At 37.4% G+C, this 24702-nt stretch overlaps 1 protein-coding gene across 1 annotated transcript; it reads left to right on the forward strand.

Moving 5' to 3' along the window:
• The first annotated feature begins 258 nt into the window (after window positions 1-258).
• Window positions 259-24312, forward strand: HDAC2 (histone deacetylase 2). The gene is made up of 14 exons (XM_032682938.1): window positions 259-424; window positions 7646-7758; window positions 8087-8204; window positions 9099-9173; window positions 9481-9619; window positions 11520-11661; window positions 15939-16031; window positions 16132-16240; window positions 17655-17795; window positions 19569-19677; window positions 21765-21895; window positions 22780-22935; window positions 23679-23736; window positions 23931-24312. Exons 1-14 carry the CDS (start codon window positions 373-375, stop codon window positions 23959-23961), a joined length of 1467 nt encoding a protein of 488 aa, XP_032538829.1. The 5' UTR covers window positions 259-372; the 3' UTR covers window positions 23962-24312.
• Window positions 24313-24702: the final 390 nt, after the last annotated feature.

Genomic DNA, 24702 nt, shown 5'->3' on the forward strand with positions numbered 1-24702 from the left:
ACCGTACCACTGAGCACCGTGGGGGTGGACGAGGAAAGAGCCACCTCCAAGAGTTCGCTTATGAGGAATCCTCTTTAGCTTCTTTCCCCAGCTGTGCGAGTATGTCTACATAAGAGCAGCACGGAGAAGGCGGCGGGAGCCCGTGCTCACTCTTGTGCGTCCTCTTCGCAACCTTCTGTCCCTCGTCTACCCACGTCGGCGGCGGATTGGGGCGCTCCGCCAGCGGCCCCTCCCGCCGGCCCGACCCGCTCCCGCTGCTGGCGGTCCCGGCGCCGCGAGTTCCCGCTCTCCCGCCCCCTCCCACCCTCCGAGCCGGCTCCGCGCTCTCCTCGGCCTCCCGCTCCCTGCCCTCGGCCCCGGCGCGGCAGCCCTATGGCGTACAGTCAGGGCGGTGGCAAGAAGAAAGTCTGCTACTATTACGACGGTGAGCAGGGCCGGCGCGGGAGCGCGTGTGTAGGAGCGGGGGTTGCCCCTCTAATGGCCGCCCGGGGCGGGCTCTGCCCCCGGGCCCCACCGGCACGGGCGTCCCTTCCCCATCGGGAGGAGGTTCCCCCCGTCCCGGCACCGTGGCGGCTGGGGTTCCCCGCCGTGCCCCGCTCCCGAGCCCCGGGGCCGCCGGGCTGGGGGCGGCGGAGGGGGGGCTGCGAGTGTTGGTGCGGGGCGGGAGCTGCCGGGCCTGCCGGGCCCGGTGGTGAGTGCTGTGTGTATTGTTACACACACCCCCACCCCCCCCAGAAAAAAAAAAAAAAAAAAAAGGAAAAGTTGAGACACTCCCCTCTATCCTCTGAGCACGGAGGCGTTGGAGTAGCTGCCTTGTCTGGCTCCTCCTCTGCAAAGAAAGTCCAGGCCATGTGTAGCTCCGGCACCTGGTGATTGTTGGGCTGAGGCCTTTCCCTTTCTCTGGCTTTCAGACCGAAGGGTGGGGTGCGGAGGGGCAGGGGGACTCTGCTCCCACCAGTTCCCCAAACTGTGGTCGCATCGGAGCAGTGGTCTGGCTCCCACGAGCTTGCCTTCCTGAAAAACGCAAAAAGTTGTGTGCGTAGGTGTTTAATAGTAGTGAAATTTTAGTTGCTTGCAGGCCTTCTGAATTTGCACGCTTGTCTAGTGGGGACACAGGGGATTGTGATTTGCGTTGCCAGAAACGGCGAAGAAGTACGTGAAGCTTGTGCTTGGTTTCAGATTTTTGCAGCAACTTATTTGAGGTTTTCTCTGGCCAAAGCAGCAAGAACTTTTTGTCTTCTTCTTGAGCTTCAGTTAGTTTATCCCTTTTTGTAAGCTCGTTGGTTAGATTAGTTAAGAGATTCTATTTTATTTTTTTTTAATTGCCTCCTATTGTAACAATTCTATGCAATGGCATTTGAGACTGATCTTGATAGTAGCCAGGAAACGGAGGTTGAGGATGTTTGGCCATAGGGCTTTGGTGTTTTCACCATTTTGGAAATGAAGATGAGTGGCTAAACCCACTAAGATATCAAAGATGTCTGTTGCTGTAGCAAATCTGCTATTCTTTAAAAATGGCAGATCTTGTGGGGCCTGTCTTGGCTTTTTTTTTTTTTTTTTTTAACCACACTAAAGGAGGCAGAGTGGTGGTTGCCGCCCCCTTCTCTTTGTTGCTAGCTCTGGTTCTTTGTTCCGCCTAAAGGGGAAAGGAGGCCCCTGTTAGGGATAATTTTGGTGAAGCTGGGATCTTACTTTTCCTAGGGAAGAGGAATCACTTTTCGCCGTGTTGAAAGAAAGACAGCAGTGATAGTTTAGAGGCTTTCTCCCTGCAAATGTTTGCTTATTTTTTTTTTTTTGTAAGTTTGCTCTTTTTTTTTTTTAATTAAGTGAAGTGGCTATAGTTTACTAGATATTGATATACTCAGTCTTCCTGTGATCCCTGAATTTTGATACTCGATGCTAGGATTAGATTCACATTAACAGCCAAAAAGCTGTGCTAGTGAAGAGAAACTGGAAGAGGAAGAAGTTTGGAGGTGGCAGGATAATGGCAGCTTAAGGCAGTTGAAGCTCATATGTTGCTTGAATATGTAGACTAGGATAAAAGCAGTTAATAATGCAGAGAAAATAGGATCTGTGGTGAAAGTGACTTAAAATAAATGCCTTATATATGACAGAAAGAGCTTTAGAATACTTTTGATGTCTCATTTAATTGCCAAATCCAACAGTTATTTTACATGTCTTTTGGAAATAGAGTTATTAGAAGAAATTTTAGAGTTAATACGTGCAGTAAATATTCCTGATGCTAGTGTGGGGTTCATCTGGCAATTCTGAGTGTTTTGTAACTGTGTTGTACCATCAAAATCATTGAATCACAGCAAAGGGAGTATTTGAAGCCCTAAATAACCCAAAACAAAAAAATGCAAATGTATCTCAAGCACACAACTGAGATAGTGGTGTATCTCTAAAGGCATGTCATAACTGAAGTAAAATACCATTTTTTGTCATAATTAGCCCTCCACACATACTTTTACTCTCTTTCTTGCAAAGTATGCACTAAAAAGTGTTGAAAAGTTCTAGAAGCATATACCCTTATCTTCTGAGATGCAATAAATTTCTCCATGCTTTTTGTGAAACTCAGTGTGGTTGTCATCTAAGACTGCTTTTTTTAAATTAGCCTGTGTGTACTAAGTTTAAAAAGTGCCAAGTTTTCTCAGAGTGTGTTGCTGTTAACGTTTTTTTGATAATTAATACTTTTAATAGCCTTCATACTGTACTCAGAACGAATAAACTTTAAGTAGACAAAGCTTGATTTCATTACCCACAGTTTGCTTGTAATAGACAGCCAACCACATCCAGTTTCCGGAATCTTCCTTGCTTGTAATTGTGTTCAAGTCAGGAATTTCATTTAAATTTGAGCCAGTATACTACAGGAAGAACTAAAAATCTACAAATTAAAATACTCTGGTCATCTTATTTGAAATATTTTTAATACGTGCTTCTAGTCTTAGTATGTGCATGGCCTTAGCTTAGCGAGGTGTGTTCCTCGCACTGCCTAGAACCATACTAGCTACGGGAGGATATCACAGCTTTTATTTTAGTCTCTTACCAAGGACCTTCAGGTTGTTGTCACGGTCTTGCAACATTGTGGCTCGGGTAGCTCAGCTCTTCCAAGATAGGTATATGTATTGTACAGTTGACCATAGCAAGGGACCCAGATGGTCTTTCCAACTCTGTGCTCCTGTACAGCAAAGCACAGTTCTAGAGAATCACACAGCAACTCACATGGTTACAGTGAGTGAATGTATTTATTCCATGCCAGTGCACTAGCAGTATTGTTTAGATCTCTGCTTGTGCAGAAGTTGGTGTGGGTGTTCAAAAGGCTCTACCTTCATGAAAAATTCGAGAGATCTGCGTCGGAGTGTGGTTGGTTCCACCCATAAAGACAAGACTAAACCTGTTTTAGTAGGGCAGTATGCTGCTATAGTTGGACATTGTTTAAGTAGCATCTCTAGTTAAAGCTTACATCTGCAGATAAAGTTAACTTAAACTGAAGTGTTTTCTGGAAATTCATCAATAGTTTGTGCAGTGGCTTCCAAACCAGGTGATGATGTCCAGCCTCTGCTCAGGGCTCATAAGTCAGAGCTTTGCTAGTCTTCAGCTGTTGGCTTAATTTTAAAAATAGAATAAAACGCCCAGCCTTTCAGATACTAGTGCAGTAATTTTAGGCCTGTTTGAATAGCTGTTTGTTTGATGGTCTTTTTTACATTCATCTTTACGTGAGTTTACCTCTTACTATCGCTGAAGTCAATTCAATGTAACTACTGCTATTAAGATATTTTTTTCCACGTGGTTTCCATTTTTGCAATTAGGTTTCTGCTCATAGTGCAGTTCTGAAATACCTCATCATTCATGGCAACTAAAAATAAGCAGCAATGTGGTTGTGTACATAACAGTTTATCTGGTTAAAGTTATGAAGTAATGTAACTTACAAGTTGCAAAGTAAAAAACCAAGCATAAATGTCATATCTTGCATCTATTCAGGCACTTAAGACTACTTTGTAATGGGTAAATTTAGTGGTGTTATTTTTCTGTATATCATAGTAACTGGAGAGACTAATATACTCTTTTGGGCACATAGCAGCACATAGTTGCTCAGTTGTATGTTTTTGGACACAATTGAAGTTCCTTTAGGACATGCAACCTCTTGTATTTTTCTATGTGTTAGAATATTATGTGTAGGCCTTGCTAAAGTCTCAGATAGAGAAGTGGGTGTCTAAAACTTATGTTCATCGAAGGAATCAGTTTACTTGTTAGCGCTCTTCATTTTGGCAGGTAACTTGTACGAATTTAGAAACAATTTTTTTATATATATATATATTTGAACTTAGGATGTGACAGTGTATGTAACAGTCTTCTGGTCACCTGTTGGTATCATATTTTGCATCAGGTGCTGAACAGTACAGGGCAGTAAACTCATACTAGCATTAAATGGGCACTTGGTTTGTGTCTTTAGTTAAGGACTCAAGTTTTCAGAGATTGTGTTGCTATTTCTCAATGGGAGCCATTTAGCTGACATTTTTACTGATATAAAACAGTAAATTTCAGTCTTCAAAGCCTTGTTGTGAAAGACTAATAGATTTGCAAACTTTCTACATATACTACTTTGCATTTTTTCCCTCCGCTTCGTCATTCAGTTAAGTTCTTTTCTTTTGCGCTTACTGTGTGTGCCCACACTGGTAAGTGATATAAATATGCTCATAACACTTCTATATGATTTTTACCTTTGTATTAATAAGTTTAGTGTCAAGTACTCATATTATCTACAGTAATAGTCTTGTGTACTTGGCCTCACCGTACCATTTCTCTTATACAAGCATACCTCAGTCAGAGTTAGGCTGGCACGATGTGCAGAGCTTTTTAGCTCCATTAGTGAGGGCAGTGTCCCATCCTCACACACACTAGCTCTAGGTACACATCGCTTTTCTCCCCAAAATGCCCCAATAAGGCTGTCACATATGAAGAAGAGATACATAAATTTCAGGGTCAGTGGATGAAGTGTTTGTACCAGGAAGCCACCTTCTTTTTCAATGGGCAAAGGAGGAGAGACTTTTGACACCTTTGCCTTCATCACAGGATGATGAGTCTAAGATGGGTCCACTTTGTTGTGTGATGTTAGTTGAAAATCAAGGTGCTAATGAAGAAAAAGGAACATCTTGTGTATCTTTTCCTTTCCCACCCCTGCCTACATAGACATCACTATAGTCCCTTGGAAACTTGATGGACTTCTTGTCCATATGTTTGAATTTTCTTTTTTTTTAATGAGGCTAATGCCAAAACCCTTTTTTGTTGGTGATGTTGAGACCTGAAAGATATAAATGGTATTGTATTGTTTGTTGCTGAAGTGTATTTATATTGATATCTATTGCTAGTCGCTACTGCTGGCCTCTAATCTGGAAGGATCAATAAGCTTCTGCCAGATACTCACCCACAGATCTTCTATTTTATTAAATAAACTCCCATTAAATTTACCAATGTGCCAATTATTTTAAAATTCTCTTTTCTGGTAAAAAATAAAGTGATAGCTAGAAAGTATGCTTAATTTATTGATTTGTTTATTTAAGTGTCTGCTGCAGTGTATGGTATATAAAATATGCATAAATTTGAATATTTTTAGTTGAATAATTGCAGTATATTGAAGGATATGTTGCAATTTTATTTGAGAAACTTGTTAATTTTATTTTTTCTCTATTACCTATGGGAAAAGTAATGGATTCTACATTATTTGTAAGTCACAAAATAATTCTTAATTGTCTGCTTCCCTATCCATCAGCATTCTGACTAAAATGTCAGTAAGGACTATATAAGCTAAAGTAGTTAAAAATGAAGTGGTCTGTAAAAAAACCCCATTCCTTAAGCCACAAATGCATTTGGAATGAAGTTTCCTCAAAAACATCATATTATTTATAGTCACTATTGTCTTAAAAATTTCAATTTAAGCTCTTACTAGCTTGAAGTTTTTTTTTAAATCTGGAACTTAACTTCAAAAAACAAAGTAGAGCTAGTGAATTGTTGGTTTTCATCTTCTAGGCATTAGTTTCAAAGAGCTGTGATAGATTTTTCCTAAACACTAATTATAAAAGGTATTCTTTCATAAAATGCTTGAAAATGTTTTTAGCAGAAGGAAGGAGTTTGTTAATATTCTTAATACCTTTTGCTCTTGATCTGCATGTGACCAAACCTTCAGGCTTGCAATAAGTAACTGGAGACTCCAGGTTTTAGTAACTAACAGAAAGTGCTAACCTTCTACTTACGTATCCAGGTTAGAAGGTCCAAGCTCTTCCAAGTTCTTCATGCTGAAACTTGGTGTTTCTATTGTTATGGGATGGCAAAGAGCTAGGTGTTGAGGGGTTGTTTTTCCAAATACCTTCTTGTTATGTTACATTAGGTTATATCTGTTTTCTTAAGTATTCTTACTCTCCTTGTCACTTTGAAAACTGAAAGCTTGAAGGATTTTAGAATGCTTTGAGACTTATAATCTTACTGTAATATTTGTTTTTCTTGGTAGTTGATGATGCTACCTTAAACTGACATTTACCCTTCCTCCACAAAGCTCATGCTGAAGAGGTGAAACTAAAGCTGTTTTTGTAGTGGTGCTTCTTCTTCCCTCTGACTGACAAAATTTGTAAAATAGTATGACATTGTGAAAATAGTGTTTCTTTTGTTCCCAGTGGACAAGGCAGAGCATGTTGAAGGATGTGAGAGAAAAGTAAAAAGCTAAAGAAGCTAAAGTTCAGTAATCCTATTGGGAAATTTGGTCAAAAAGAAGAGAGGTGCTGTTGTGAAGAGTTGCTATAGAATTCTCCAGCTAAAAGCCATTGACAACTGGACATAATTTTTAGGCTCATTTACATTTCCAAAAACCGTTCTGTTTAAAATGGTTCATGTCTCAGGAATATCAGTGCTCAAAATTGGGTTGTCTATGTTCTAACAGTACCCAAGCTCGGAAGAAAACTTATTACTAGCCCATGAGAGCAGACATTCTTTTCTTGGAAATGAGTGTCAAATTTGTTTTTTTAATTGTGTGTCTAGTTGCTCTTCAATTTGATAGGGCCAGGATAATCTGGATTACAAGGTTCTTGTTAAACTACTGTGGATCTCTAGCAGCAGGTGTCTGGGGAATGTTTGTGCGTGTGGTTGCCACAGTGGATCTGAAGCTGACTTCTGGAATGTTAACTGCTAGTATTAGTAGTTCAGGACAGGCTGAGGATCTTAAAATCAGCTCCTGCAAAATGGTAGGTTTTACTACAGCCTCTGTTGTGGCATTATGTGGCAATGTCATCAGTAGTTTCTACTTCCTTGTTAATTCCAGTTCTGTTTCCCATTATTTATTTTTCAGTTCTGGCCCATTATTGGGCCGGAACGTCACTCTTGATTTGAAAGCATGTCTTGTAGTCTTAACTCTCTCACTACTGTCTGCTTGTAGTGGAAATGTTAGATTCAGACTCTTTTTCACCTTCTCTTTCTTGTTTCTGACATACAACAGTTTGTTTTCCTTGTGGCCTTTTTGAAATAGACTGTACTCCCTTTATGGGGTTGGTTTGTTTTCTGGAATCGTACCTATTTACTTATCTTCTGAGAATGATTCTTCTAAGTGGCAATGAAAACTTGTAATATGAATAGCTATTCTTTTTTGCAATATTGACAGGTGATATTGGAAACTATTACTATGGACAAGGGCATCCAATGAAACCTCACAGGATCCGAATGACCCATAACTTGCTGCTAAACTATGGCTTATACAGAAAAATGGAAATTTATGTAAGTATAAGCAATAGAATATCCATTGAAGTGTTTTTAGTTATTTTTAAAGATCTTCAAGTATTGTCAGACAAATGAGAGAGGTGAAAGTGGAAACAGAGAATACTTAGTGTATTCAGAGCTCTTTTACTTAAAAGTGAAGCAGTTTTTAATGAAGTTGTATATTCACAACAGAGTAGCCCTTGCTTTTTGTAAAACAGCACTCTGTCACTTTAATTGTTTTCATTTCAAAGTGGGTGAGATTTCTTTCAAGTTGCCTGTTTTAGCCAATTGTTGGCTGATTTTGCGGAGCACTCTGATTATTTCTTTAATTTGTTCTTGTTATCAGCGACCCCACAAAGCAACTGCTGAGGAAATGACCAAGTACCATAGTGATGAATATATCAAATTTCTCCGATCAATAAGGCCTGACAATATGTCTGAGTACAGCAAGCAAATGCAGAGATGTAAGTGTCAACATTAGGCAAAATCTATGTGCGTGTGCTTTGATGGTTAGCATTGTTTAAAGCTCAATATTCACCAAGACAGAAGTTAGAGAAATACTCTTAACTCTTTAGCTGTGCTATTTTGGACTTTTCCATTAAAACCAGCCATCTTGGAAAAAATGTTCTTTAAGCATATGTAAGAATTTTTGCCTCTCCTTTCACAAGATGTATTCTAGATGTGAAATACTACTACTAATAATAAGGCTTAATGCATAGATTAAACTTTATGTGTGAGCTGTTTACGAAAGTGCCTTAAAATCTTTCTGAAAAAGAATGGCTTTTAGAATAGTAGAGAAGTAAAAATTAATGTGTTAAAATGTGTTTAAGTCAAGAAAAAAAGTTATTCGTTTCTCTTGGAGGGAGATAGTAAGAATTGTACATTTTTCACTGTTCACTCTTTCTGTTAATTTATTTTTCTAATTATAGGAATAGGCTCAAAGTGCTGTTAGGAATGCAGTTTGACAGCTATTATCAATTTTAAAGGCAGTATTGTAACGTCTTTATGATGCTTTATTGTCAGCAAATTATTTTTCTAAGTAATTGTGCATTTCTTAACATGACCTGTGTTAATCAGCACTTCTTCAAAAATCTAAAAATCATCAAACTTCTTGTTAATGAGTAGACAAATCTTCCCACAGAAACTAAAAAGAATTAAAAAAAGAAAAAAGAAGATAGTTTGAAGTCATACTATAAAGATTCTACATTGCTTTCAGTGTTTGAAATTTAGCCTGGCAAATGAAGTGGGGTGGGGGGTAAGTAGTTAAAATGCTGAATGGACTATGCATCTGTGTTATCCATGTATATATCAATGCTGTTGGAATGGTGTTTTGAAAAAGTAATACATTTCTTACGCAGTTAATGTTGGAGAAGATTGTCCTGTATTTGATGGCCTGTTTGAGTTTTGTCAGCTGTCAACTGGAGGCTCTGTTGGTAAGTCTAGGTTGTTTGCCAGCTCTTTTGTAGCTTTAGTAGGTTTATGTCAGCAACTTAAAATTTTGATAGCATATTTAAAACTGAAGCAAGTATAAAGGTTTTTTAATATATTTATATATTATTTATAATATATCAGTTACAGACTGTAAAATATGAGATATATTAAGTATCTCAGTGTTGATAGGAGATCAGTTCTAAGATCAGTTTATTAAAAAACCAAAATATTATTTCATGTATCAGATTTAAAGGCCATCAGAAATTTCTGACTCCCTTTTCTTTCGTTCTTCTGTGTGTCTTTTTACAGCTGGGGCAGTAAAATTAAACAGACAACAAACAGACATGGCTGTCAATTGGGCTGGAGGACTTCACCATGCCAAGAAATCGGAGGCATCTGGTTTCTGTTATGTCAATGATATTGTGCTTGCCATCCTTGAGTTACTGAAGTAAGTTTGTGATGGGAAAGTGTCAAATTTAAGTATTTAAATGTTTGAAGATATGGATTGTAGTTATTTCAGTGAGTTTTCATAGCCCATGTTGAACTTCTACAGTTTCAGTTAAGAAGGCTCCAATCTCTGCCTGGTTTGGCTTCATCCAGATGTTCAAACTTAAATACAGGCAAGCTGAAAAGTTAACTAGTAGGAGATAGGTTAAAAACAGATATTTAGAAATAATTCTTTATGCAGAGGATAGTGAACTTCTGGAACTTGTTGCCACAGGAGGCTTAAGGAAGCAGACAGCGACAAGGTTCAAAAGGGATTAAACATAATCATGGACAAGAGATCTGCAAATGGATGTTAAAGATCCAAGCAACAGTGCACCATGTAAAACACTATGTGCTGTAAGTCTAGATGGTGAGGAAGTACTAGAGTAGCAGAATTCAGAAAATGGATAGGCTTACTTGCTTTCTGTAAATATTAATCTACTCAGGGGGACAGAATAGTGGGCTAGATGGATCACTACCCTGACCCCTTAGGGCAGTCATTGTGCTCATAATCTTACATCCATGTGGTTTCACAATATGCCTGCTTGTTTCCTATCACTTGAGTTGTTTCTAATCAAACAGGAATGTTCAGGGTAGATCATGCACTGAGGTTTCCTGGATTATTACATGAATTAATGTGGCTGTTATGAATAAATAGTGAAATAACAGCTGTGCTTCTGTGACTGCAAAATAAAAAATGAGGAGTAATGAAAAAGTGATCGTATAATTAACTCCAAGCAGTAATGTTTCACTAAAATTCCAAATCCTGAATGTTGCTTTTACCACTTCAGAAGACTGTATCCCTTCTAAAAACACATAAATCTCATTTATTAGAAGAAATATTCTAGGTATTTGATTCTTGTGAATGGAACAGCTGAGTTTGCTGGTGAGGAATGGGGGAAGCAGCTGTAATCTGGAAGTTTAGAGATGGAAAAGGTTTCTAAAGAGACTAAAAAAATAGTTAATATTAACATATTAAGACATCCTTTTTAATGTGCAACACATATTCAGGAGCTATCTCTGCAGTCTATGAAAAGTGATATGATTTTCTGTGGTCCAGTCCTGAATTTTTTAGCTCAATGTGAATGTGAAGGATGGAATCTTGCAAATAGTTATAGGTTATGTAACCATAGGAGACTGTCCCCAAAATTATGGCTACTCAGACTCATATTCTATAGTACTGCACAAAGCGTGATAAAAATGCATCTTCTGATGTTGACAGACTTTGTTTTTTATTAGAAAACATAGAGTTTAAGGGCCAATACTGTTTTCAGTACTCTAAGGCTTCAAACCACTGGTTTCTTTATCCATCCCAAATGACCTGAAATTTGCAGTATTTAAGGAAATTCTAAACAGTAGTGTAATAAATTTTTGCAAATAGAAAGTGTGATACACTCGAAAGTAAGAATGTCCTTATCTTTACAAGCTGGAGAGGTGAAGAAGAAAAGTCAATGAAAAACAAGTATTTAATTTATTTTTGGGGGGTTTATGGAACACAGACTGTTGATAATTATTGACAAGGCAGAAAGAAATGTCATGTGAAAGGGGTGAATTCAGCAGATGTGAACAACAAATGCTATGAGCAGAAGCACAAGGTATAGCTTCTGCAGAGAGAGATGAGTTGGGGTAAATACTAGATACATTACTTATTTTGATTAAGATAAACTTAATAATGTTACTATTCAAACTGGACTGAGAATTCTGAGAGCATATGATTGCCTCAACCAAAATCATCATCATGATTGTAATCTTGGATTTTAATGTCTGGTTGTGGGTTTTTTCAGTAGTTTTTTTCTTGTTCGGTATCAGTCTATTATAAATATAAGAGATAACGATGATTTCTCATGTTATTTTCTTCCTAGGTATCACCAAAGAGTGTTGTATATTGATATTGATATCCATCATGGTGATGGTGTTGAAGAAGCATTTTATACCACAGATCGTGTCATGACAGTATCATTCCATAAGTATGGAGAATATTTTCCAGGCACAGGAGACCTTAGGGTAAGGTTAAACATGAAATTTCATTGGTGATAAATTCTCTCTTACTCTCTTCCTTGTAGATACTGTTTTAGCACTAGGCTACAATAACTATATCCAATAATGGTATACAGCAGTACATTTTTCAGAAAATATGTTGGTCTAGAGTGATAGATTTGTTAAGGAATCCTAGGAAAAATAATACAGGATAGTGGAGACTTCTAAGTGAAATCAGCACCTTAATTTCTGGATAAATTGGCTGAAATTTTTTGTTCAAATATTGTTAGTTTAATGCACTCAGATTTTCGAGATGTTTCTAAGACAGTCTGGTATATTTATAATTATCTATACATTTCAGTTCTGCATCTACAGTGAAAAGTAGCTGTCTGGAGATCACATGCCTTCAAAACTTATTTCAGATTTTAGAATAACACATTTCACACCTTTAATAGTCACAAAGCTTCAGTTGCAATTTAAATGTACTGTGTTCTATTTGCCTAGTAATATGAGTTGGCTCATTTTTGGAATATTTCTTATGTCATGAAGTTTGTTTTGAATTCTCATGATGCTCACTACCTAAGAACTTTAGCATGCCCCACAAGCAGTTATGTAGTGAGCATTGTAGCAGCCTGAGGGAGGGAGCATTTACCTGTGAAGAATTATCATTTGAGCTGTTGTAGAATCTCTGGCAAAGCTGAGAATGGAAACCCAATTTTCCTGGCCTTTCATATTAATTTTTAGTCATTCCTCATAGTAGACTTTTATGTATTATTCCTAGCTTCAAACTCATAAATTAAACCTGTTTTATCAGAGGTATTCTTCAGGATAAGTTGCACCTCTGGTGTTAGGAACTTTGCACATCAGTTTATACACAGAGTTAGAAACTTTTTTTAAAAATTGTAAGCAGTTTTGAAAAGTTGGCCTACAAAAATGGTGTGCTGGAAACAATTCACTGTTTTTCTACTATCTTTAAATTGATTCATGAGATACAAATGTTTGTGTTTTGGCTAACACTCCTGAAATGTGTGCTTTCCAGTGTGCTGATCGTACCCAGAGGACACAGGAGTACGTGAAAGTTGAGCTTTAACCTAGTGGGATGCTAAACATTCATTTCAGTGTGGTTGTTGGAGCTGAATGTTATTATGGCTGTTAGATTCTGTTAAACTGTGTTCTAAATTGATTTCAGTAGAAATCAGGTTAGAGTTTTTGTCTGTGTGGTTTAACTTGACTGGCCACAAGGTGGTAGTGGTGCTTCAAACAAAAGGCAGCTCAGACCAGGATGTTTATCATGACAAGCTGTTGTTGCTGAATTTGGCTAGATTTTTTTTTTTTTTTTGGAGGGCTAGATATGTTGGCTTTTTAGAAGCAGCACTTCCCGTTGACAGAGAAGTTTATGGACTCTTCACCTCACCACACCTAGAACAAAGAATTTAAAGATAACACAGTTGAAATAAATAGAAGAATATTGTATGTTATTGGGGATTTTTATTTTTTGGCACAGTGTCGGTGACAAACAGTACCTCAGGCGTGGTAACTTTTATTCTGCACTGCTAGTATTTTGAAATTATTGTTTTCTGCATATGGTCTGTAGCAGGCTTTATTGCAATAATTACATCCCCATAGGAAAAAAAATAGCTTTTCCCTATGTCCAGGGCCTGAAAAGCTAATAGAACTAAAGGGAGAACTATTTCTCTGAAAAGTCAGTATCCCTTCTGGAGGCCAGTATTGTGCTGCTTGCTTCTGCCTAACTTGATCTGCCATTCGTGGTTATTTTTATCAACTTTAACAGCCAAATCTTATCTTTCTTTTGGTCGGTAGCATGTTTTCCAGCTTGTTTCTGGCATTCTTTAGTTGATCTAGATTGCTGATCAGGTTACACTTATTTGATTCAGTAACATCGTGTCTCAGATAATGATTTTGTAATTGCTGCTCCATCAGTGTAGCTGAATCTCACTGAGATTTTCTAGTTCATCAGCATTCATCCATTTTCTCCGGAAGGTATTGTTCAGTCTAAACTTTCAGCGTCCTTAGTAAGTTATTTGACCTTGTACACATCTTAGACGATAACACTAATTTTGTCATTTATATACATGGACGGATAAGTTGCTTTGCACAGAGGCCCAGGTCGAATGAGGCAGCTTGATCTGTAGGTGAATGGGAAGCTACCAGAATGCTATATTGTTTCTTTAGTCTTTATATCCAGCGCAAGTATCAGTTACAGAAAAGATCTGTTGAGTAGCTCAAGCACCTACTCTGTTTAGTGGGAAATAGTGTGAACATTTGATTTTGCTGTGTTTTAGGATAAGATCAATTTAATGATTTCTTTTTTTTTTAATCTATAAAGCAAGGCAAGAGGAGAAATAACCCCATGAACAGATTAGGGGTTGACTTGCTGGAAAGCAGCTCTGTGGACCTGGGGTCCAGGTGGACAAGTTAACCGTGATCCAGCAGTGTGCCCTTGTGGCCAAGAAAGCCAATGGTGTCCTGTAGTGCATCAGGAAGAGTGTGACCCAGCAGGTCAAGGGAAGTGATCCTTCCCCTTCTACTGAGCCCTGTTGAGACCACATCTGGAGTGCTGTGTCCAGTTCTGGGCTCTCCAGTACAAGAGAGACATGGAACTCCTGGAGTGGGTCCAGTGGAGGTCAACAAAGATGATGGAAGGACTGGAGGATCTCTCTTATGAGGAAAGGTTAACAGAGTTGGCTCTCTTTATCCTGGACAAAAGACAACTGAGAGAGGACCTCATCAATGCTTACAAATATCTCAAGGGCAGGTGTCAAAAGGATGGGACCTGCCTCTTTTCAGTAGTGCTCAGTGAATGAATAAGAGGCAGTGGTCACAAACAGAAACACTTTGAGGGTGACAAGAGCACTCTAGTAGTCCAAGAAAGTTGTTGAGTCTCCTGGATATACTGAAAACCCATCTGGGTGTGATCCTGTGAAACCTGCGTTATCAGGAGGTTGGGCTAGATGAGTTCCAGAGGTCCCTTTGTCCAACCCTGACCATTCTGTGATTCTGTGATCACCTCAGAAAATTCAACATCTTAAAGCCTAGATTTTTCACTGTGGGAGACTGTGGATAATTTATGCCTCAAATCATCCAGAGTTGCATTCAGCAGGGGTCTTCAGTGTCACTAGTCTTGCAATACTGTATGAAATATGAGTAGTGTTCTGGTGGCAAAGAAAGTCAACTGTTAGCCCTGTGTTTATGTTTCATTGGGCCATTTGTTGCCCTCCCCATGTCCATCTTGTTTCCCCTCACCCACTCCAGCTAAAAATATTTTCTGGAAGTGACACTTTACTGATGCATTTACTGCTAAGGAGGCGTTGTTCAGGAAGAGGGAAAAAGTCCATGACTTTTACAGTAGGTAGTGTTGAGAAGTTTAGTATTTGTATTGCTGGGTTATCCTACATATGACTTGTAGCTTTTCAAGGATATTGGACCTGAAATGCAGATCTTTCTGCAGAGCCGCTGTTTGATAATAGTTTACAGCCATACTGAACAGATCAATTCTCACTGTCTGCTCCACTACACCTTTATTAGTGGCAGAAAACTGCTCTGTAGACTGGAGCAGTTTTCTGTCACCAAGACAGACTTCTATCTGTCTTGGTGATGAAATAAAGGGAAGAAATGCAAATGTGGGTCAAGCAGAGATCTTTGTGTGGATGGATTCGGGGTGTATTCACTTGATTATTTTTTTTGCAAAGAACTTTTTCTCTTAATGCATAGGTTATCTAGGAAAACTGGTAGGATAAACTACTGAGGTTCCTGTCTTGACACCTGATGCAACGGAGAATAATCTACAAGTTCTTTTTTGTTTGTTTGTTTGTTTAAAAAGTCTCAGGTTCTTCAAGGGCACCTGTAAGTGGCCTCAGTTTGGTTTTTCTTCATTCCCTTATACTGCAGCTGCTTCCTCATCTTATGTTTGGGGCAAAATAATATGGTTTTAAAAACCTCTTTAAGTCCAAATCTTCTGTACAACACTGAAAACATGCTTATCACGTTGCTCTTCTTGGTTTTCATACTTGCTTTTGCTTAACTATTTTTACCAGAATAAACAGTTACGATTTGTCTTTTTGTCTTAAATCCTTGAATTAAAAAAATGAGTGTGTTTTTGCTATTTTAGGCTTTAGTGTATAACTCCTGCACTCCAAAATGGTTTTATGGGAAAACATGAACCAAGTAAACTTTACCTTTTAGTCCTCACAGATATGTACAATGATAGCTCAGTAGACTTGTGTAGATTTTTTTCCATGATAGCATTCTGTCTTTGTATTAAAGTGTTGTCATCTTTGCATTAGGACATTGGTGCCGGAAAAGGCAAATACTATGCTGTCAACTTTCCAATGAGGGATGGTATAGATGATGAATCATATGGGCAAATATTCAAACCAGTGAGTACTTTTTTTTTGTTTTAATCTCTCTGCAAAGATGCTAGTTTAATTTTATTTTCATAATGTCAGTTAATGACTTGCTATTTTATATCAATTGTAGATTATATCCAAAGTAATGGAGATGTACCAGCCCAGTGCTGTAGTATTACAGTGTGGAGCAGATTCACTGTCTGGTGACAGGCTGGGATGCTTTAATCTTACTGTTAAAGGTAAACAGAAAAGTGTCTGTTTGTCGTCTGTAACTTTTTACTTATTAGAAACCTCTACCCCTCACACTGTTTTTCGAGACACTTGCATGATGAGGACTGGAGTCACAAAGATTTTGTTCATTAATGTGATTAATCACCTCTTTCTTTGCTATACAGGGGTGGCCAAAAGAAACCCAGAAGTTGCCTCTTTCTTTCTGTCCATCTAAAAAAGTTAAGAAGCTTGGTTTTCCATGTGCTTCCTAGCCACTCAAGTGATTCCCTTTCTTCTATGTACAGGCTTTCTATAGCTTTAAAGCAGCATCCTGGAATGACAGGACAACAGTCGTCTGCAACGCAGACAGTGATGGGCAAATAACAAAACTAGTTAGTAGTCCACTTAGACTACAGATGTTAAACATCAAACACCTTGTTGGGTGTAAAATAGGTATTACTGAAACGAGAAGACTCTCTGCATTGTTAAATTTATAGTGGTATTTGTTATACTGAGCGAAGTGTTTACATTAATTTTTATTAATTTTCATAGAATTACTGTATTTTAGGATTACTTAAATTTCTATCCAAAATTGGCATAAGATGTTAATTTAGCAAATAGCATAAATGTTACTGTTATTATTATAATTATTATTATTATTTACTTAAGTGACAAAATGTTAAATGTATGTTGAACTTTTGCTAAGCCTTGAATCCAGCCTATTGGAATCATTCATTTTCTGGATTTTCTTGTTTTTATGGGGTTTCTTTAATGAGACAATTAGAGTTTTGTAGGCAACAAAATGCAGTATAGTATCTGTTGGGTCTGCAGTGTTTCAGGGTTCTTTTCTTGATTTGCACCAGGTGGCAAAGCTACTTCAGTTGCCCATACAGCTCAGATTTTTTTCCATCTTACATATCTTGGAAACCAAGAGAGCTGCTGCCTCCTACAGATGCCTTTCAGTATGCTGTATCTCCCCGGAGTGTGTACTGTCTTGGCACCAGTTCACTCTGTAAGCAAGACTTAGCAACCTCTAATACAGGTTCAAATTTAGAAGTAGAAAGGACCAAGTACTGATTTTGTTTTCCCTTTTTCCCCCATTGCATTTGATTGAGAAATTGTCCCTAGATTTGTCATTGTGTATGACATGAGTTATGAAAAGACAAAACACTGAACATTCTAAGATCGTTTCAGAGCAACAATAGACCATCATGCATCTCTGAAGACTGGGGTGGATGATGTTCGTTGTGTTTTGTACATTTCTCATCTGTAGGTCTTGACTTCTTGTGAGGTCGTGCTTAGCTCTAGGGGGAGGCAGTTCTGTTTGAATCAATTCAGTCCTTGTTGAGTGTGACTGCATATGTCTGATTAAATAGTTCATTATATATTTTTCTGTTCAATAGCTATTTTGCATATATTGTTAACTCCCTTTTTGCTTGACAGGTCATGCTAAATGTGTGGAAGTTGTAAAGACTTTTAACTTGCCGTTGCTGATGTTAGGAGGAGGAGGCTATACAATTCGTAATGTTGCTCGATGCTGGACGTATGAAACTGCTGTTGCCTTAGATTGTGAAATTCCTAATGGTAAATATTAATATTCAAATTAATATTTTATTAAGAAATAATCATGGCAGATTTTAAGTGAACAGATAGCAGATATGTCTCTAGACAGCTCTAATGCATCAGTTTAGAATAAACTATGTAGAAAGTTATTGTTAGGGTTTAGCTAATAAATTTTCAGTATCTTATGCACTAAATAAACATAAGTATTTCGGGCTTTTTTATGCCTTAGCAAGAGCTTTAAGTGAGTGGATCATTTTTTGAAAATTCGAAATGTAAAACTTACGGAACCTTACTTGTAAGTATTTCTAGTATGAATATCATCAGTATGATACAATATATACTGCTGCAACATGGACATGGTATTCATAAGAAATTAGCGAGCATGCAAGTGTCTGCTTTACATAGTAAAACTACTGTTTCTTCATTGTATCTGACTTAAAAGTAGCTGTGAAAGTATACGGACTTTCACTCTTCCATTTCACTCAATTTTGGCTATACAAACTATCTAAAAAAATTTAAAACCAGTAATTTCTCTGAGGAAGATCCCCAAAGATCCTGTGCTCACTTTGCTTCTGACCAGATATGCTCTTGGACATGTTTTTGGAATGCCTTTTATATAAAATTGTTATTTGGGCTGGTTTGTCGCACATCAGTCACTGGCATTTGCCATGATGGATCTCAGCTTTTGCTGATAAACTTCTGCTATTCATGTATCACTTGGTAGATTCAGTGTTTCTGTCCATTGAGTGGAATGCTGCTGTCATTGGGAAAAGACTATTTGGACTGTGCCTTTCAAGATATATATTTTCCATCTTTCTTGTCAACATATATTCTTTGTCAGTTGAAGCTTTTGAAGAGAAAGTAGTATTTCCTTATCTTGGGATTTTTTTTCCATTAGCATGCCCCTTTCAATGAATTATATATATGCATATAAAGTTTTTTGGATTTTTTTTAACGTTCCTCTAAACTTTTTGTGTCACTGTTATCTTTAATCTGTTCTGAGAAATAGCAGTGCATTTCTAAATGTTGCAATAGCAACTTAATCTTCCTGTGTGCCTTCTGACCACCTAACAAGATCTCTTATCCTGTAATAATCATAGATGAAGAAAGATAAAGGTTTCAATTAAAAATGGATTTCAGTGTCATATTTCTTAAGGGTTCTATGGGGTTTTTTAGATTTCTCTTAATTTATCTGGAAAGATACAGTCATATTCAACATAAAATACTACTCTTGTCCTGGCTATCAAGTCTTCGTCACCTTCATTTTGGTGATTCAGTGTTCCAGTCAGGGGACCGTTATCTGTGAAAATATTAAAAGTGGGTTAAGGGAGGAAACCGACAGACATGGGTAGCACTGTACAGCCCTTACCAAGGATATTGAATTAGCTGTGATCTTCAGCCTAGTAATGGGTATTAAAAGTTTTACTGAAAGAATATTTTGAATTGTTCACTCAAACCTTTCAAACTGGACTAATTTTGAAAGCAGCTACAAGAAATCGTCAGTTGATCTTCTTTCCTGCAGAAGTAGCATTTTTAATTATTTTATCAAATTTATTACTTATGTTGTTCTAATGTGTGATTACAGGAGATCTTTCACTTTGTGTTTTACCAGCAAATTTAAGTTCACTGAATAATTTAGAGGGAAAACACTGAACAGTTCAGGTAACGCTCAAGTATTGCATACCTGAATGCTTCAACTGTGATAGTTCTCTAAGTAAAACTCTGTCAAATCTACTGTTGTATTTAAAAATCTTTTTTGGATCACAAAGTTGTCTTGGTTTTTTTTTTTTATAGAGTTGCCATATAACGACTACTTTGAATATTTTGGGCCAGACTTCAAGCTTCATATTAGTCCTTCAAATATGACTAATCAGAATACACCAGAATATATGGAGAAGATCAAGTAAGTAATGATTATCTTACCTATCAGGTAGGTCATGTGGATCATGCTTCTCCAGTAGTTTAATTGTTAGGCAGTTTCGAAAATGGAATGCCTTTCTCTGTTACACACTAAAAATAAGTACTGAATAGATTTGACATGTTTTTCATTTCTGTCAAAAGAGGGGTTTTTTGGAACTCTCTTCCTACAACAGTATGTATGCTTATGAAGTTCTATGACTATAAATATGGAAATTTATGACCCGGCTTGGATTTTTACTTTTTCCAACAACTAAAAAGATGACTATTTTACTTGAGTTTCCATTCTAATTTTTTAGAAAGTTTATCCTACCAGGAAGGAAGCTGGTGTGCCATGATGATTAGGATTTCTAATTCTCAGCCCTGTATCTGAATGTGAACTGAGACTGTCACTCTTTGTGGCTGTCAGCTATAAAAATAAAACGTCATATGTGAGCTTGAACATCCAAAACTGCGGAAAGACAATGATATGTGTGCAGGCAGTTAAATGACTGTGGTTTGACAAATCCACAAGGTTTGAGCAGTGCTCATTGCCAAGCTATGATGGGTATGTGTTTTTAATCAGTGCCACTTTTGATACTCCTCACATCTTGAAGTTTTTATTGGAAACAAATATTTTACTTCAGGGATGGAGTAATGAATATGTACAATTGATTCTGTACTGACCTGACAGAAGATAATTGATTAGCCTAAAGTACTCTTTGCTTACCATGGTTTGTCCTTGCTCTGGGTTTAAAAAAATAAACCGCCATCCCTGCCTCAAGTTTTAACAGGCTGTTAACAGTGCACAGGAATTCTTTTGGTTACCAAAAATAGATGAATAAAAATGTGAAATTACCTGTATAAGTTTGCCAGTACTACTATAACTTTTAAACTCTCAAATTGCAAAATGCACCAAAGCGGTTAAAATACTAATTTTTGAAGTGATTGGGGTATAGACTGTGATGGGTATTCATAGTGCAAATATATAAATCTCAATCAAATAAAAGGGTTTTTAATAATGTGCAAGGGTGGAGGGAAAGTGCACTTATTTTTCACTAGTATAATTGTACAGAATTTCTCTGTGGTAATGTAGTACTCCAGCTGGTGATCTGCCAGGCTCTTTGCAGTATGTTTTACATTGTTGAGCCTTTGTGGTACGAGTAGTCTGCAAAACTTGCTGCTGCATCCCTGGGTACAGATTGTATCTCACATTCTTATACTAGCACCCACAAGGTCACTGACCCCTCATTTCAGAGGACTCTCCTTCAGTTTGTTGTGTGCTTTCATAGAGACCTGGCTTTACAGAGCTCCCTGGATTGGTGAAACTACTGTGCCAGGTCATGTGATTTAAACAGAGGCAAAGACTGTAAAGATTCCGAAAAAGCACTAGTTGCCTCTTAGCTCTTCAAATTCTGCAGAAAGATACTGACATAATTGTTGCAAATTCTGATATTTGATGCTTGCCAAACCTTGCTTTCTACTTTGCACTCTGGAATGATAATTTTGAGTCCCAAGAGAAGCCGAGTGTCTTTCCTGCTCCTACACGTGGTGCTTGGAATGTGATGTCCATCACATCAGGTTACTTAGACAGGACAGAACTTCTCTCTGTTCTCCCTAAAACAGACAGTAAGGAATCTTATCCAAATGGGTTACTTTTGACTCTGATGTCATTGCTGCACACAGCTGAGAAGTCATCATGCTTCAAGTGTCTTGACTTTCTTTCTAAGAAACTAGAAGGTAGTTTATTATCCAAGTTGATACTCTAGCTGATTATAAACAGAGAAATACTGTTGCCAGTTCAGCACAAGTGGTGGTACTTGTGCTGACCCTGTGGGGAATTGAAGGTTGAATTAAAATAAGTATTTGAAAAGTACAAAGACAATGATATTCAAGTACACTGAGGACACTAATGATCTCATAGGGATGGAAATCTTTCTGAACTTGGCATGACATTTTTTTTAAATTGAAAAATGAAACTGACTCTAAAGTGAAGCAGGTTAAATTTGAATGCAGAGTTTCCAGAACTTAATACAAAATTCAAGGAAATGTTACTTCTGTGAAGTAATAACTTTTCTTGTCTGTTACTTGCAGGCAACGCTTATTTGAGAATTTGCGTATGTTACCTCATGCACCTGGTGTACAGATGCAGGCCATTCCTGAAGATGCTGTTCATGAAGACAGTGGAGATGAGGATGGAGAAGATCCGGACAAACGCATTTCTAGTAAGAAATATCATTTCATGATAGAACATGTCGAAATATAGTAATTTTAGATTTAATTGTTCAGAACCTTAGGCATAGCAATGCGCAGTATTGGAAGACTGGCAGTTTTGTTTCCTACGTAAAACATTTTGCCACTGGTCTGCTAGTCTTGGTGGTTTTAAGGTGGTATCTGTCTGCAAATCTGAACCTGCTAAAGTGTCTTAACGAAGCAGTGGAAGAGCATGTTTTTATACATCTTATAAAACAGTCTGGCAGTTTCAGACCTATAATAGATACTTCAGAAATCTCAATGAATTTTAACAAAAGAAATACAGTACTTTTTTGTGAATACCAAAAGACAAAAGCTATGTCCCCCTCTGATGTAAAGTGACATATAGTGTTTAAGGAAAAAACCCTTTTATTTCCTTTTTTGACATGAGACATTTTTCCACACTTGCAACACTACCCTTCACTTTGTTACCATAACCTTTCTATGGACTTTGAGTTGTTCTTCAGCTATAGCCAAGGATTTTCTGCTACATTTAACCTTTTTTGATGGTGATTGGAATAATTCTATAACCTCTTATTGGTGCTCTGTCCATTTTCTGAACTGTTGAAACCATAGTGTTTTCTCCTGCGATTTAGTTTTCAGTGTTTGAAGTTTATTTGTTCCATGTTAAAATATTCCCCACTCTCACCCTGTGTCTCTGTAAAGCTATTTTCTGGAAGATATTTTTGAGAGACCCAGAGTATCTTGAAAAATAGTGTTTTAATCCATAATATAGTTCATCAGCATTAAATTACTGTAGTATATTATTACTCATTCTTAATTTGGTAGTTTTTTTTAATTAGGGCTGTTGTGGTTGGACTTTATGATTAATTATTATCATAAATCCGAATCCTAGTTCGAGCATCTGATAAGCGCATAGCCTGTGATGAAGAGTTTTCAGATTCTGAAGATGAAGGAGAAGGCGGACGACGAAATGTTGCAGATCATAAGAAAGGAGCAAAGAAAGCCAGGATAGAGGAAGACAAAAAAGAGACTGAGGACAAAAAAGCAGGTAGGACTCTGATGTGATTTCATCCTGTATTTAGAACTGCAAATGTCAGTCCTGCCAGGAGACAGGTATTTTATCTGTTAACGGTTGATTAGCTGTTGAGATGATATATTTTTTTTCCATTGTATTTAAGGCCTCTATTTTAAATTAATCAGTTTCAAGATACAACTATTCACACTAGAATAGTGTTTTCAAACAAGGGATATTGCTCCTTCTCCACAAACTTGAAATCTTAGAGCCAGGGATCTGTATTGGTCAATGAAAATAGAGATAAGAAGGATTCTCACTTTAAATATGTTGGACGAAGTGTTTGTTCCTGTTTGTGTTCGTGGGATGAGCCAACTAATTTTCTCTGAAACAGAAGCTGGATAGAGTTCTAGGGACAGTTTAATTCCAAGGACTCTTGATTTTTCTAAGAACAGGATACATCTTAAAGTTTCAAGTCTACCACAAAGAGCTCATGAGAACTCCAGACCTTATTACTGCATGCTGTCATTATGGCCAGTCAAGAGAGACCTTTCCTTGAGGCATTTTGAGTCACTTGGCATTGTGCCCAGATCCCTCCTTTGGAGGGATGTATTTAACACTGTATGTTAATATGTAACTAGTGACTTCTTTTAAAAGCTAGTTCCCTCTGGCTAGAATTATATACAAAAAAACCCAACTTTGGTCATGCTGTTTACTTCTTAAGTATTTTAAGGCTTTCTTACATCTTTCGGTAGATTTAAAATCTTGTGATTTTTCAGATGTTAAGGAGGAGGATAAAGCCAAGGACAGCAGTGGTGAAAAGACAGACGCCAAAGGGTAAACACTAATTAATGAATGATGTAATCTTTTTGAAGAGTGTTTATTAATTAAATCCATGCTTTATAATATTTTAAATTCTGTAGCGATCACTTTAAGTTCCTCATAATATTAAATATTTTAGAATCATGACTTCTAATTCAAAATTACATTTCTAAAAAAGTAAACAACAGTTTATTTTTGCCTTTGTACAGAGCAAAATCAGAACAGCTCAGCAACCCTTGAACAAAAGATAGCCTCTCATCAGTTGCAGAACATAATACCAGAGTTGGAGAATACCTAAAAGGAGAAAAGTTTTTGTATGAAGAGAGACTGCTGATTTCATTTTGTACTATTTGGCATGGACTGTATTTATTTTCAAATGGCTTTGTTCTGTTTTTTGGCAAGTTGTATTGTGAGTTTTCTAATTATGAGGCAGAAATTCCTTTCTTCACCATGCTTTATGTAATAGTATTTAAAAATGGATGTGAGTTATTATGTTAAATGTCTAAACTGATCTATTAAAGTAATTTGCCTTTCCTGAGCTGATTTTACCTTTTTTGTAATTTTATCTTTATTAAAAAAAAAAAAATTGTACTTGACTGTCTTTTGTCCATCATTGAACTACAACAAGGAAAAACTCTACTTAATTAAGCAGACTTGTACTTATCTATGAGTACCTAGTGAATATAAATGGACAGGTGGTGAACATGCAGGTTGAACTGTGTTGCTTTCATTGGCTCCACACATTTTGGTGTCTTCTGCAGGAGGTGTAAACACAATTGAGGTTTGAACAGGCTGAATAAATTGGTGATGGGATGTTGGAATAACATGGTTGCATGAACTCATGTTTTACTGTGAACATTTAGAACTGCAGTCACATGCCTTGTACTTTCAAGAACCTTTCCCACCATCAGTTTCTATCTAAAAGACTGATTCATTTGCTGTTTGTGAAATCAGTATGTGGTCATATTCCAAAGCTTGCAA

The sequence above is a fragment of the Chiroxiphia lanceolata genome, chromosome 3, assembly GCF_009829145.1.
Source record: "Chiroxiphia lanceolata isolate bChiLan1 chromosome 3, bChiLan1.pri, whole genome shotgun sequence".
Taxonomy (NCBI): domain Eukaryota; kingdom Metazoa; phylum Chordata; class Aves; order Passeriformes; family Pipridae; genus Chiroxiphia; species Chiroxiphia lanceolata.